The sequence below is a fragment of the Panthera uncia genome (genome assembly GCF_023721935.1).
Source record: "Panthera uncia isolate 11264 chromosome A1 unlocalized genomic scaffold, Puncia_PCG_1.0 HiC_scaffold_17, whole genome shotgun sequence".
In the NCBI taxonomy this organism is placed as follows: Eukaryota; Metazoa; Chordata; class Mammalia; order Carnivora; family Felidae; genus Panthera; species Panthera uncia.
This window is the reverse complement of record NW_026057577.1, coordinates 26040046-26052575: the sequence shown is the minus strand read 5'-3', so window position 1 is coordinate 26052575 and position 12530 is coordinate 26040046. Positions and strand designations below refer to the sequence as shown.

The 12530-nt window shown below is 36.2% G+C and overlaps 1 protein-coding gene across 4 annotated transcripts in view; it reads left to right on the top strand.

Moving 5' to 3' along the window:
• The window catches only part of KIF3A (kinesin family member 3A), a 105207-nt gene that overhangs the window by 17072 nt on the left and 75605 nt on the right, over positions 1-12530 (top strand). For all 4 annotated transcript variants that reach the window (XM_049649153.1, XM_049649155.1, XM_049649152.1 and 1 more), the window contains exons 5-8: positions 5472-5577; positions 9769-9908; positions 10307-10504; positions 10811-10985. In XM_049649153.1, the coding sequence (XP_049505110.1) occupies positions 5472-5577; positions 9769-9908; positions 10307-10504; positions 10811-10985 (619 nt within the window). The remainder of the gene's footprint in view (positions 1-5471; positions 5578-9768; positions 9909-10306; positions 10505-10810; positions 10986-12530) is intronic.

Genomic DNA, 12530 nt, shown 5'->3' with positions numbered 1-12530 from the left:
TAGTTACTATTTTAAAAGACCATGCCATTGACAGGAACACCAAGCAAAGGGATTGTTTCTTTAGGTATTTGGCATGCTCTCTCAAATAAATAAACTTAAAAAAATTTTTTTAACTCCCCCTCCAAAAAACAAAAACAAAGAAGCACCTTGCTTGGTGTTCCTGTCAATGGCATGGTCTTTTAAAATAGTAACTACCTCTTGGTATTCTGAACAAAATAAAGTAGTAGTTCTTTCCTCAGTTTTGTACATTGCTCTATTATTACCATGGAAAAGCACTTTGTCTTTATATATAAAATAGAGTTTGGGTCTAGACTCAGGTAATCATAAATAATTTTTTTCATTCATGTGAATATATACTAGGACATCAAAATTGCATGGGACAATTCTTCAGTGATAGACCATCCCATTCGTTTCAGGATATTTAGTATCCATGGCTCCTGCCTGTGAATACCAATCATGTTCTCGAACCAGAAACTCCATCTACAAATTTCTAAAATATTCTAGGCTGGGGAGTAACTGCTCCTTTGAGATCTACTGTTTGAGTGTTATAAACTGTATTTGTTATAGAAGCTAAATTTCTTTGTTTTTATGACAAAAATTATTTGATATCATTACCCAATAAAAACTTTCATAAATTTAGAGTCATATTTCAGTTCTTCATCTTCATATCTAATCAGTTTATCTACTGCACTTACTAAATGAATTTTAAATTAATGTCACATTGTTATTGGAAATGACCTTAGATTTTGCAGACTAAAGCAAGTTAGAAGTGTGTTTCTGCTCTATAATGCTCTATAATGACTGCAGAGAATGAGAGTAAATGCTTAAAAGTTTTGACATTGCCATGACATCAGCTGCATGATTTTTGTGTTTTTCAGAAATATCAGTTTGCTGGAATAGAAACATACACAGTGTTCTTTACCATAGATTTCCTGAGAAGGAAAATTTATCATCTGTAAATGATATAGACCAGTAATTTTCAAACATTTAAAAGACTTAAAACAATTAAATACATTCATCGTACCAGACCTCGTATGGAAGCACAGTGTGCAAAACACATGAAAGTGAAGCTCTCTTTAGAATTTGTCTGGGCTTGAGAACCCCTAAACTCCTACAGTGGCCCCCTCAGGGCCACCATGGACTCTCTAGGGCTCTCAGAGCAGCTTGACACTCCTGGTTTATAGAGACCACCATTACTCCTTTACTACTAAATAAAATTAGGGCATATTTATACCTCATGACAAGGTAAAGAGTAATTTTTCCTAATGTATAAATATATCTGATAAATTTTTACAAAAAATACCAAAAAACTCCCAAACTGCCAAGTAGATCTCGAATCAACACCTAGAATTTGGAGTGTCTGCCCTTGTGATTTTTGTCTCTGGGGTTGTTTTTTAATTTTTTTTTAAACTTTATTTAATTAGGGAGAGAGCCTGAGGAGGAGGGGCAGAGAAGAGAGAGGATCCCAAGCAGGTTCATTGCTGTCATTGCAGAGCCCAATGTGGGGCTCCATCTCACACACCGTGACATCATGACCTTAGCTGATATCAACAGTTGGACGTTTAACCAACTGAGCCTCCCAGGTGCCCATGGGGTTGTTTTTTTTTAAATTTTGTTTGTCATCTTTGTCTTTGGGATCTTACTGCCTGTGGAATGGTTCTCCCTACTGGCAGCCACAGACCTCAGCCTTCCATTTCACTTTACAGACATACTTCGTTTTATGATGCTTTGCTTTATTGCGCTTTCCAGATAATGCGTTTCTCCCTGTGTCAGGCAATCCGTTGGCACCATTTTTCAAACAGCATTTGCCCATTTCGTGTCTCTGTGTCACATTTTGGTAGTTACTACAATATTCCAAAGTTTTTAGTTAGTATCATATTTGTTATGATAATCTCTGGTCAGTGATTTTTGATGTTACTATTAGAATTGTTTTGGTGTGTCACAAACTACGCCCACATAAAACAGCAAACTTAATAAATTCGTGTGCTCTGACTACTCTGCAGGCTGGCTGTTCCCCATCTCTCTTCCTCTCCTGGTGGCCCTCTATTCTCTGACACACAGCAGTATTGAAATTAGGCTAATTAACTGTATAGCAGCCTTTTAAGTGTTGAGGTGAAAGGAAGAGTCACACATCTCTTTAAATCACAAGCTAGAAATGATTAAGCTTAGTGAGGAAAATCTGTCGAAAGCCAAGATAGGTGGGAAGTCAGGCTTCCTGCACCAAACAGCAAATTTTGTCTGTAAAAGAAAAGTTCCTGAAGGAAATTAAAAGTGCTAGTCTGGTGAACACACAAATGATAAGAAAGCAAACAGCCTAATTGCTGATGTAGAGAAAGTTTTAGTGGTTTGGATACAAGATGATATTAGCCACAGCATTCTCTTAAGCCAAAGCCTAATCCGGGGAAAAGCCCTAACTTTCTTTAATTCTGTGAAGGCTGAGAGAGGTGAGGAGGCTGTAGAAGAAAAGTCTGAAGGTAGCAGAAGTTGGTTTGTGAGGCTTAAGGAAGGAAGCCATTTCCATAACATGACAGTGCAAGCTGAAGTAGCAAGTGCTGATGTAGAAGCTGTAGCAAGTTATCCAGGAGATCTAGGTAAGATAATTCATGAAGGTGGCTATGGTAAGCAACAGATTTTCAGTGTAGATGACAACTTTCTATTGGAAGAAGATGCCATCTAGGACTTTCATAGATAGGTGAAGTCGGTGCCTGGCATCAAAGCTTCAAAGGACACCCTGACTCTCCTCTTAGGGACTAATGCAACTGATGACTCTTAAGTTGAAGCCAGTGCTCATTTAACACTCTGAAAACTCCTAGGGCCCTTAAGAATTATGCTAAATATACTCTATCTTTCCTCTATAAATGGAACAACAAGGCCTGGATGACAACACATCTGTCAACAACATGGTTTACTGAATATATCTTTTTTAAATGTTCATTTATTTTGAGAGAGGGAGAGCATGAGTGGGAGTGGGGCAGATGGGGGCAGGGAGAGAGAGAAAGAGAGAGAGAGAGAGAGAGAGAGAGAGAGAGAGAGAGAGAGAGAATCCCAAGTAGTCTCCATGCTGTCTGTGCAAAGCCTGACACGGGGCTTGATCTCACAAACTTTAAGATTATGACCTGAGCCGAAATCTAGAGTCGGACACTCAAGTGACTGAGCTACCCAATTGCCCCAGTTTACTGAATATTTTAAGTCCACTGTTGAGACATGCTGAGAAACAAAGATCTCTTTCAAAATATTACTGCTCGTTGACAATGCTCCTGATCACCTAAGGGTGCTGATGAAGTTGTACAATGAAATGAATGTTGTTTTCATGTCTGCTAACACGACACCCATTCTGCAGCCTGTCCGTCAACGCTTGTTATTGAAGAAATACATTTTCTAAGGCTGTAGCTGCCTAGAGAGTTATTTCTCTGATGGATCTGGGCAAAGTAAATTGAAAATCTTCCGGAAAGGATTCACCTTTCTAGGTGCCATTAAGAACATCCATGATTGATGGGAAGGATCAAAATATCAGGATTGACAGGTGTTTGGAAGGGGTTGATTCCAACCCTCGTGGATGACTGTGAGGGTTTCCAGACTTCAGTGGAGGAAGTCAGTGCAGATGTGGTGGAAACACCAGGAGAACTAGGATTAGAAATGGAGCCTGAAGCTGTGACTGGCTTGATGCAGTCTCATGATAAACCTTTAATGGATAAGGAGTTACTTCCTTTTTAAAAAAATGTTTATTTGTTTTTGAAAGAGAGAGAGGGACAGAGTGCTAGTGGGAGAGGGGCAGAGAGAGAGGGAGACACAGAATCCAAAGCTGGCTCCGGGCTCTGAGCTGTCAGCACAGAACCTGATGCGGGGCTCGAACCCATGAACTGTGAGATCGTGACCTGAGCAGAAGTCAGGCACTTAACCCACTGAGCTACCCAGGCGACCTGATAAGGAGTTGATTCTAATGGATTGAACAAAGAAAGTGGTTTCTTGAGATGGAATCTACTCCTGGTGAAGATGCTGTGAAGATTGTTAAAATGACAAAGGATTTAGAATATTTCATAAACTTGTAGATAAAGCAGTGGCAGGGTTTGAGAGGATTAACTCCAATTTTGAAAGAAGTTCTGTGGGTAGGATGCTATCAAACAGCATCATGTTCTATGGAGAAATCATTTTTGAAAGGAAGAATCCATCACTACAGCAGACTTTGTTGTCTTATTTTAGGTAATTGCCACAACCACCCTAGCCTTCAGCTACTACCACTCTGATCAGTCAGGCAAGACCCTCTACCAGCAAAAAGATGATGACTGGCTGAAAGGTTAGATGATGGTTAGTGTTTTAAGCAATAAGATATTAAAAAAAATTTTTTTTGTTTATCCATTTTGAGAGAGAGAGAGAGAGAGAGAGAGAGAGAGAGAGAGAGAATCCCAAGCAGTCTCTGCACTGCAGAGCCTGATGCAGGGCTGAAATCCAGGAACCTCAAGATCATGACCTCACCTGACAGTTGGACTAACTCATGTTCAACCAACTGAGCCACCCAGGCACCCCATACAATATTTCTTATTTAAGATTTGTATACACTGTTTTTTAGACATAATGTTATTGCACACTTAATAGATTATAGTATAGTATAAATATAATTTTATATATACTGAGAAACCAAAAAATTCATTTGACTTGGTTTATTTCAGTATTTCAGCTTCATTGTCATTTGCAGCCCAACCCGCAATAGCTCTGAGGTATGCCTATGTTTTGTTGACTCGTGGAGGTCACTAATAGGGCCTTTACAAAGTGAGCGTCAGCTTTCTAACACTGTATTTTAGGTAAACCTATCTAAATATGTCCTTGAAATTTGATGAAAGTTCTCATAAGGTTACTCGTAGAAAGGTAATGTTTTTACATAGATGTTGTAGATCTGATTATTTTACTCCGTTGTTTGAAATCCTCCAGTGGCTTCAAGTTGCTGTTAACATAAAGACCAATAATTGTGCTTCGTCTTATCTCTGGCTACCTCTGTAGCCAGGTATCCCGCCTGTTTGTCCCAAGCTTCCTACTCTTTCCAGCTGATCTGGCTTTTTATTTATTTATTTATTTTTTAACTTTTTTGAGTGCTTAGTTTTTTCCCCATTTTGGGATCCCATAACATACTCTTTTCTTGCTACCCCAGCCTGAATTGGCTACCTCTTATTTTATCAAATTTTAGCTTAAACATCATCTTGGGGAAACTATATGTCTTAGTCTTGCTATAATGCATTCTCATACTATCCTGTACTTTTTTGCTTCCTGATATACCAATTGAAATTAAATAGTGTGTATTATTTTTCATTTGTATGTTCTTGCCATTGATTGTCACCTGCACAAATGTAGAGACTATGACTACCTTGTCCATCACTGTATCATCACTGTTTAGCAGAGTGTCCAATACATAATAGATGCTTGATAATTAACTGTGTATAAAATCTTATGGTCATTTTCTTCTTTCTCTTTTTTTTTAGGTTAAAGAAAGACCTGATGTGGGAGTTTATATCAAAGATTTATCAGCTTATGTGGTAAATAATGCTGATGATATGGATAGAATTATGACTCTAGGCCACAAAAATCGTAAGTGGTAGTGCATAATTGTGATTGAACATTTATGTGTTGAGTAGGCTTTTATTTATAAAAATGATTTTTAAAAATCCTCACAGTGGACTGTGAAGGTACTAAATTCCTATTTTATGATTGAGGAAACTGAATCTTAGTTTAAGTAACTTGTCCAAGGTTGTATACTACTTAGTAAGTGGCATAGTCTTTGAGTGTAGACTGTTGGTCATCATAAACCAAGCTCTTTACTGCTTCCCTTTTGTTGGGGAGAAAAGCAAACCAAAATTAAATGAAATTCTTTTTAAGAATTATTTGAAGTTTTGTGTAAAGAGTAAGAAACTTCAGCACTTTAAACGCAAGCTGCCTCGGGCCTAGTACTAGTGGTGCTGCCAGCAGCAATGAGAGATCGGAGGTAAAAAATTGAGAACGTAGGAAGTAAACGTCTTTTTAAGAGTTTTTTTTTTTGACTAGACTGTAAATCTAGCAAGCTCAAAGAAATTAAAGAAAAATTTAAAAATCAATTGTATTCTTATAAACCAAGTAATAGACCACATGATAACAGGAAAATGAGCAAAAGATATATATGAATATGTTACTCACAGAAGAACTATACACAGCAACCAGCGTATGGAGGTATGTTCAACAGGACAATTCATCAGGAAAACGTGTATTAGAACAGCAGTGGGAGATATTTCACCTGTTGTTTTCGATGAAGGGATATCCAGGTTCATGAAGCTCTGACGAAACGGGCACTGGTGATGGGAGTGTAATGCGCTACAGCCTTTCTGAAGTGTAGTGTAATGGTATCTGTTGACATTTTTTAGAGTGCATGCCTTTTACACTTGATCTTATCCAAAAGGCCGAGAAACGATAGAGACTGCATGCCTTTTGACCCAGTGTTTCTGATTCTAACACGTATCTATCTACCTACCTACCTATATTGATATATATGTAGAAAAATATTTTCTTAATATTTAAGTAATCTCTACACCCAGTGTGAGGCTCAAACTGACAAACCTGGGATCGAGTTGTATGCTCTTCCAAATGAGTCAGCCAGGCACCTCTAGAAAAATATTTTTAGACATAAACAAAATGCCTTATTGCAACATTATTTGTAATAGTAAAAGTTTGATGTAGTGTAAATAGCTATCAGTCAAACATTGTTTATACAGATTATGGTACAGAAATACTATGGAACATAATGAAGTTATAAAAAAAAAAGAAAGAGTAAATCTACATGTAGAGACCTGAAAGATTTTCAAGGTATATCATTAAATGAAAAGAAAGCAAATCACAAAATAGTATGTACTGCATCATCTCATTTATGTATGTAAAAAAGCCAAATTATTAAACAACTGTGTATTTGGGCTGTGTGTGTGTGTGTGTGTGTGTGTGTGTGTTTGTGTGTGTATAGACTTGTGTGTATGTTAAATACAAAACAAAAGAACATTTAATAGTGGTTACCTTTAGGGAAGGGGAAGTAAGTTTGGGCAAAAGGGATATATGGAGCCTTTACTTTATGTTTTCAGATATCTGTATTTTCAAATTTTTTTATACCAGGAATACGATCATGTATTGCTTATTCTATAAAAATTTTTTTTGACTTAAGAGTCCATTCACAGTAGTGATCAAAACTTTCCATTAAGAACTGAGAATTGGGGCACCTGGGTGGCTCAGTTGGTTAAACATCTGACTCTTCATTTTGGCTCCGGTCATGATCTTGCATTTTGTGAGTTCAGGCCCCACGTTGGGTTCTGTACTGATGATGCAGAGCCTACTTGGGATTCTCTGTCTCCTTCTCTTTCTGCCCCTCCCCTGCTCACACATTCTCCCTCTCTCTCTCTCTCTCAAAAATAAACTTTTAAAAAACAGAAACAGAAACAAAACAAAACAAAAAAAGGAATTAATTTAATTTGGTATGTGAGATTGATTCGAGGAAAACTACAATTCTAATGAGAGAAATAAGAGAAATAAGAAATAAAAAAAGAGAAATGAAGCCAAAGACATTTTAAGACGTAAGATAGCAGATATAAAAATAATCTTAATTAATTGATTGAATCCAAGAATTAGACATTTAGTACAAATACCAAATAGAAAAGTTCTAACATAAAAATAGTAATTTTATCATATGGAAATAGAGTAAAGTAACTATCCAGAGGACAGTAGCAGAGCAAGGAAATGTGACAGTAAAAGCTGTTATTCTAAACAGATGAAAAATTGATACAAATATAAAATTAGTTCCCATTTTGTGCAGGAGGTCATAGTATAGAAATAGTTAATTTTACACTTAAGAAAATAAGTCTTTAGGGGTACCTGGGTGGCTCTGTCAGCTAAGCGTTTGACTTCAGCTCAGGTCATGATCTCACGGTTCGTGGGTTTGAGCCCCACGTTGGGCTGTGTGGAGACACGCTCAGTGTCTGTTGCCTGCTTCCAATTCTGTGTCTTCCTCTTTCTCTGCCGTCCCTTGCTCACGCTCTCTCTCAAAAATAAAATAAAACATTTAAAAAAAATTTTTTTTAAATTATCATTTTCTTTGAAAATTTTTATTTTTGAATAGATCATCCATACACATGTTGTAAAATTCAAAAGGCACAAAAGTAAACATTGAAAAACAAGTCTTTCTTTTACCCTTGGGTGTCAGTCACCTAGTTCCCACCCCAGTGGCAACCTCCATTAATTTCCCACGTACCCTTCCTGATACAGTCCATGAATGCCCAAGTGCAGTTTTACAGAGAGTCCTTGTCCTTTTTTCAGGAGCCAAATAATAGTAGTATTTATTCACTTAAGGGTGTTGTTCTAGAAATCATTTCACATCAACACACGGTAGACCTTTTTAAAATAGCTATATAGTATTCCGCTGGATTTATCTACATAACGTATTTACCCAATATTTTATTCATGGACTTTTGTGTTGTTTTCACTCTCGCTGTTATTAGTAATATTGTAGTAAATATTCTTACATATGTGAGTTTATACACATGCAATCATATTTATAGCATAAGTTCTCCTTACCATCTTAAAAAACATAAATATTTAATTTTTTTTTTTTAAAGTTTGTTAATTTATTTTGAGAGAGACAAAGACAGCATAAGTTGGGGGGGGGGCGGTGCACAGAGAGAGAGGGAGAGAAGGAGAGAATTCCAAGCAGGCTCCATACTGCCTGCTGAGAGCCCACATGGGGCTCGAAGTCACGAAATTGTGAGATCATGACCTGAGCTGAAACCAAGAGTTGAACGCTTAACCGACTGAACCAACCAGGCACCCTAATTTTTTTCTTATTCCAAAATAAAAATTTTGACACAAATTAAAGCTGTGGAATTTTGTTTTATTTCCTTATGTGGTATTTCAGTAGGTTGGAGTATTGAGTCAACTTGACTGCTGCAAGCAGTTTTCTCCTTAGGGATTATAACATTCAGTATAGCTTGTCTGTTGCATTGCTTTGTTTTCATAACTGGAAATAAAGAAAAATCACAGTCATAAATCCCATGCTGTACTTATGTTGGAAAAATAATAGGTACTAAAATATTTAATACCAGTTTTTTACATTACATGTTTTCTCCCACCCCAGATTGAAAATCACATAGTTGTAAAACTCTTCCAACCCTTTGATCCACTAGTGCCAGTTTGAAAAATACATCCCATAGACATAGTCCTTAAGACAAAGAGAGGTATCTGCTCAAAGATGCTCGTATTGTTGTTCCATATGAGGACCTAAAATGGGAAACAATCCAAGTATCAGGGTATAGCAAAATCAGTTTTAGTAAGATTTGCAAGTTGTTTTTGCATGGAAATATAGGAGATAATGTTAGGTGGAAAAAAACAGAAGATAAAATAATACTCTGTGGAAACATGTATGTGTAGTACTACTTACCAGATGTTATAAAGTGGTGTCGGATTGGATTTTTAAAGATTAAAAAAAAAAACTTTAATTGTGGTATTACTTTTTTTTTAATGTTTTATTTATTTTGAGAGAGAGAGAGAGAGAGAACAGGGGATGGGCAGAGAGAGGGAGAGAGAGAGAGAGAGAGAGAGAGAGAGAGAGAGAGAGAGAGAGAATCCCAAACAGGCTCCGTGAGATCATGAACCACGCTGAATTCCAGAGCCAGACGTTTAACTGACTGAGCCACCCCGGGGCCCCTGTATATTTGATTATTTTAAAAGATACTCCCTGGTGTTACACTTTCTAAGAACTTCCTTCCTTTCTTCAAGGTTCTGTTGGCGCAACTAATATGAATGAACACAGTTCCCGTTCCCATGCCATCTTTACAATTACTATAGAATGCAGTGAAAAAGGCGTTGATGGTAACATGCATGTCAGAATGGGGAAGCTCCATCTTGTAGACCTTGCTGTAAGTAACAGGATACTACTGAAAGAATAACCTTTGTTGTTTTTTACCTTTTATTAACGGATAAAAATTCAAGTGAAAATGTGTAATTTACATACAGTTTTTAAGTTGTTTACTTATGTACGTGTTTAACTTATTTATCATAGAATATTTCTAACGTATACAAAACTAGTTAGAATAGTAGAATGATCTCCCATATACCCGTGACCCAACTTCAGCGATTACCAGTTCATGGCCAGTCCTGATTCATTTTTGCCTTTAGCCACTTTTTCCCTTCCTGTATTATTTTGAAGCAAATTCCAGATATCCTGTCAGATTTTTCAGCATCAAAGTCTGTTTTAAACTGTCAGAGGCATATTCTCTATTTTTTATTTGAGCTTTATTTCTATGTCTGTTGCTAGGGTTCAGAAAGACAAGCAAAAACTGGAGCTACTGGACAGCGCCTGAAGGAAGCCACAAAAATCAATCTTTCCCTTTCCACCCTTGGTAATGTAATTTCTGCCTTGGTTGATGGAAAAAGCACTCATGTTCCTTATCGCAACTCTAAATTGACTCGTCTTCTTCAAGATTCCTTAGGAGGAAATTCAAAAACCATGATGGTAAGACTTAATTGTGGAATAGTTAGCATCAGGCAAATTTCAGATTCCTGTTTATGTATTGCCATGACTTTTTAAAAACCATTGATATTTCACTTTTTTTGATTTTGTGATGATTCTTTTGGAAGAACATCACATGTGCTAACCCATATAATGGTGTTTAGAAATCCGTGTGGTGGTTGCTTTCTTGTTCCAGAAGGCCAGAGAGGAACTATCTATGCTTAAGAAATTCTTTTTGATATATTTGTAATGGTATTATTAATTTTGACTGCATCAAGGGTAAAATGTTTTGTATTCCTGATTCAACAGTGTGCAAATATTGGGCCAGCAGATTACAATTATGATGAAACTATTAGTACATTACGGTATGCTAACCGTGCTAAGAATATTAAAAATAAAGCTAGAATCAATGAAGATCCAAAGGATGCTTTGCTTCGTCAGTTTCAGAAAGAAATAGAAGAACTGAAAAAAAAGCTTGAAGAAGGTAACTTTTTCTCAAAATACTAATGTTAATATTGGCTAAAAATATATTGTTTAACCACTGAGTATTCTAATAAAAATCACTTATTTAAATTCTTTGAGCATCTAACTTTGATATTTTAAGGAATATTTCTACAAGGTAACTTGATACATACTTTAGCATTTTCATATTAAGTTTAATTATGTAATATTTGTGTATGTAATTTTTAAAAATTGATTTAATTTAAACCTCCATCTCAGTCCCTATGACCTTTTATAGATTTCATTTGACCACTTATTCAATAATGAATTTTTTTGTTTCCATATAAGAGTGAGTTTTACCATATATGTATTTAGGTGAAAATGACCTAGAGTATCAGTCACTGTTCAAAATAAAGAAAGCTATCAGAGAGTCATGGGTAAACCACATTTACTCTAAGTCAAAATTCATTGTGTGGCTTTGAAAATATTTTTTCATTCTTAAATTTGAACATGAGATTGAATTTGAGGAATCCTTTTCTAATAAGGTGTTAGAAGGTTAGAAAGTTTGAAGACCTTGTTCATGAGGGTGAGAAATTTACCGGCTGTCATTAAGTGCTCAATGACTCTCTCCACTTCATGCTAAGAACTGATTGGCATAAGGGCTGCTTTGCATAGCAGATAAACAGAGGGCTTAAAATAGCCTTTTTACAGATTATGGGGAAACTGGATACGTCAGATGTGAATTCCAACATCACAAATGTTTGGAGATGGTACTGATTGAATAAATTTGAGTAAGATTATTGAGGAAAAGCAGTATAATTGAGTTGCCTCTTAGGTAATGAAATTTGGTATTTTAAATATGACCACTAGGTGGTATTTATAGTCAGTATGTTTTAAAGGTTTAAATTTCTTAGATTTGTTAATGTTCATTTCATCCTTTATTTTGCTGCCTTTATTTTTTTACATTTTTTAATTGTGGCAAAATGCACATCACGTAAAATTTACCATTTTAACTACTTTTATTCGTTTATTCATTAAGTATGTTAACCTTGTTCTGCAACCATTACCACTGTCCATCCCTAAAACTTTTTAATCATCCCCAAATGAAACTCTGTACCCATTAAACATTTACTCTCCATCCCCCTCTCTGCCTCAACCCATGGTAACCCCTGTTCTATCTCTGAATTTGACTATTCTAGATAACTCATATAAGTAGAATCATATAATATGTGTGCTTTTATGTCTGGCTTATTTTACTTAGCATAAAGTCCTCACAGTTCATCGATGTCATAGCATGTGTCAGAATTTCCTTCCTTTTAAAGGCTGAATGATACTCATTCTTTGTATACACCGCATTTTGTTTATCCGTGCATCTGTTGATGGGCACTTGGGTTGCTTGTGCCTTTTGACCACTGTGAATAATCGTGCTATGAATGTGGGGATACAGATACATGTTTGAGTTCTTGCCTTCACTTGTTTTGGGTATATACCCAGAAGTGGAATTGTTGGATCATGTGGTAATGCTGACTTTATATTTAAAACATTTCATTTCATTTCATTTCATTTCATTTCATTTCATTTCATTTCA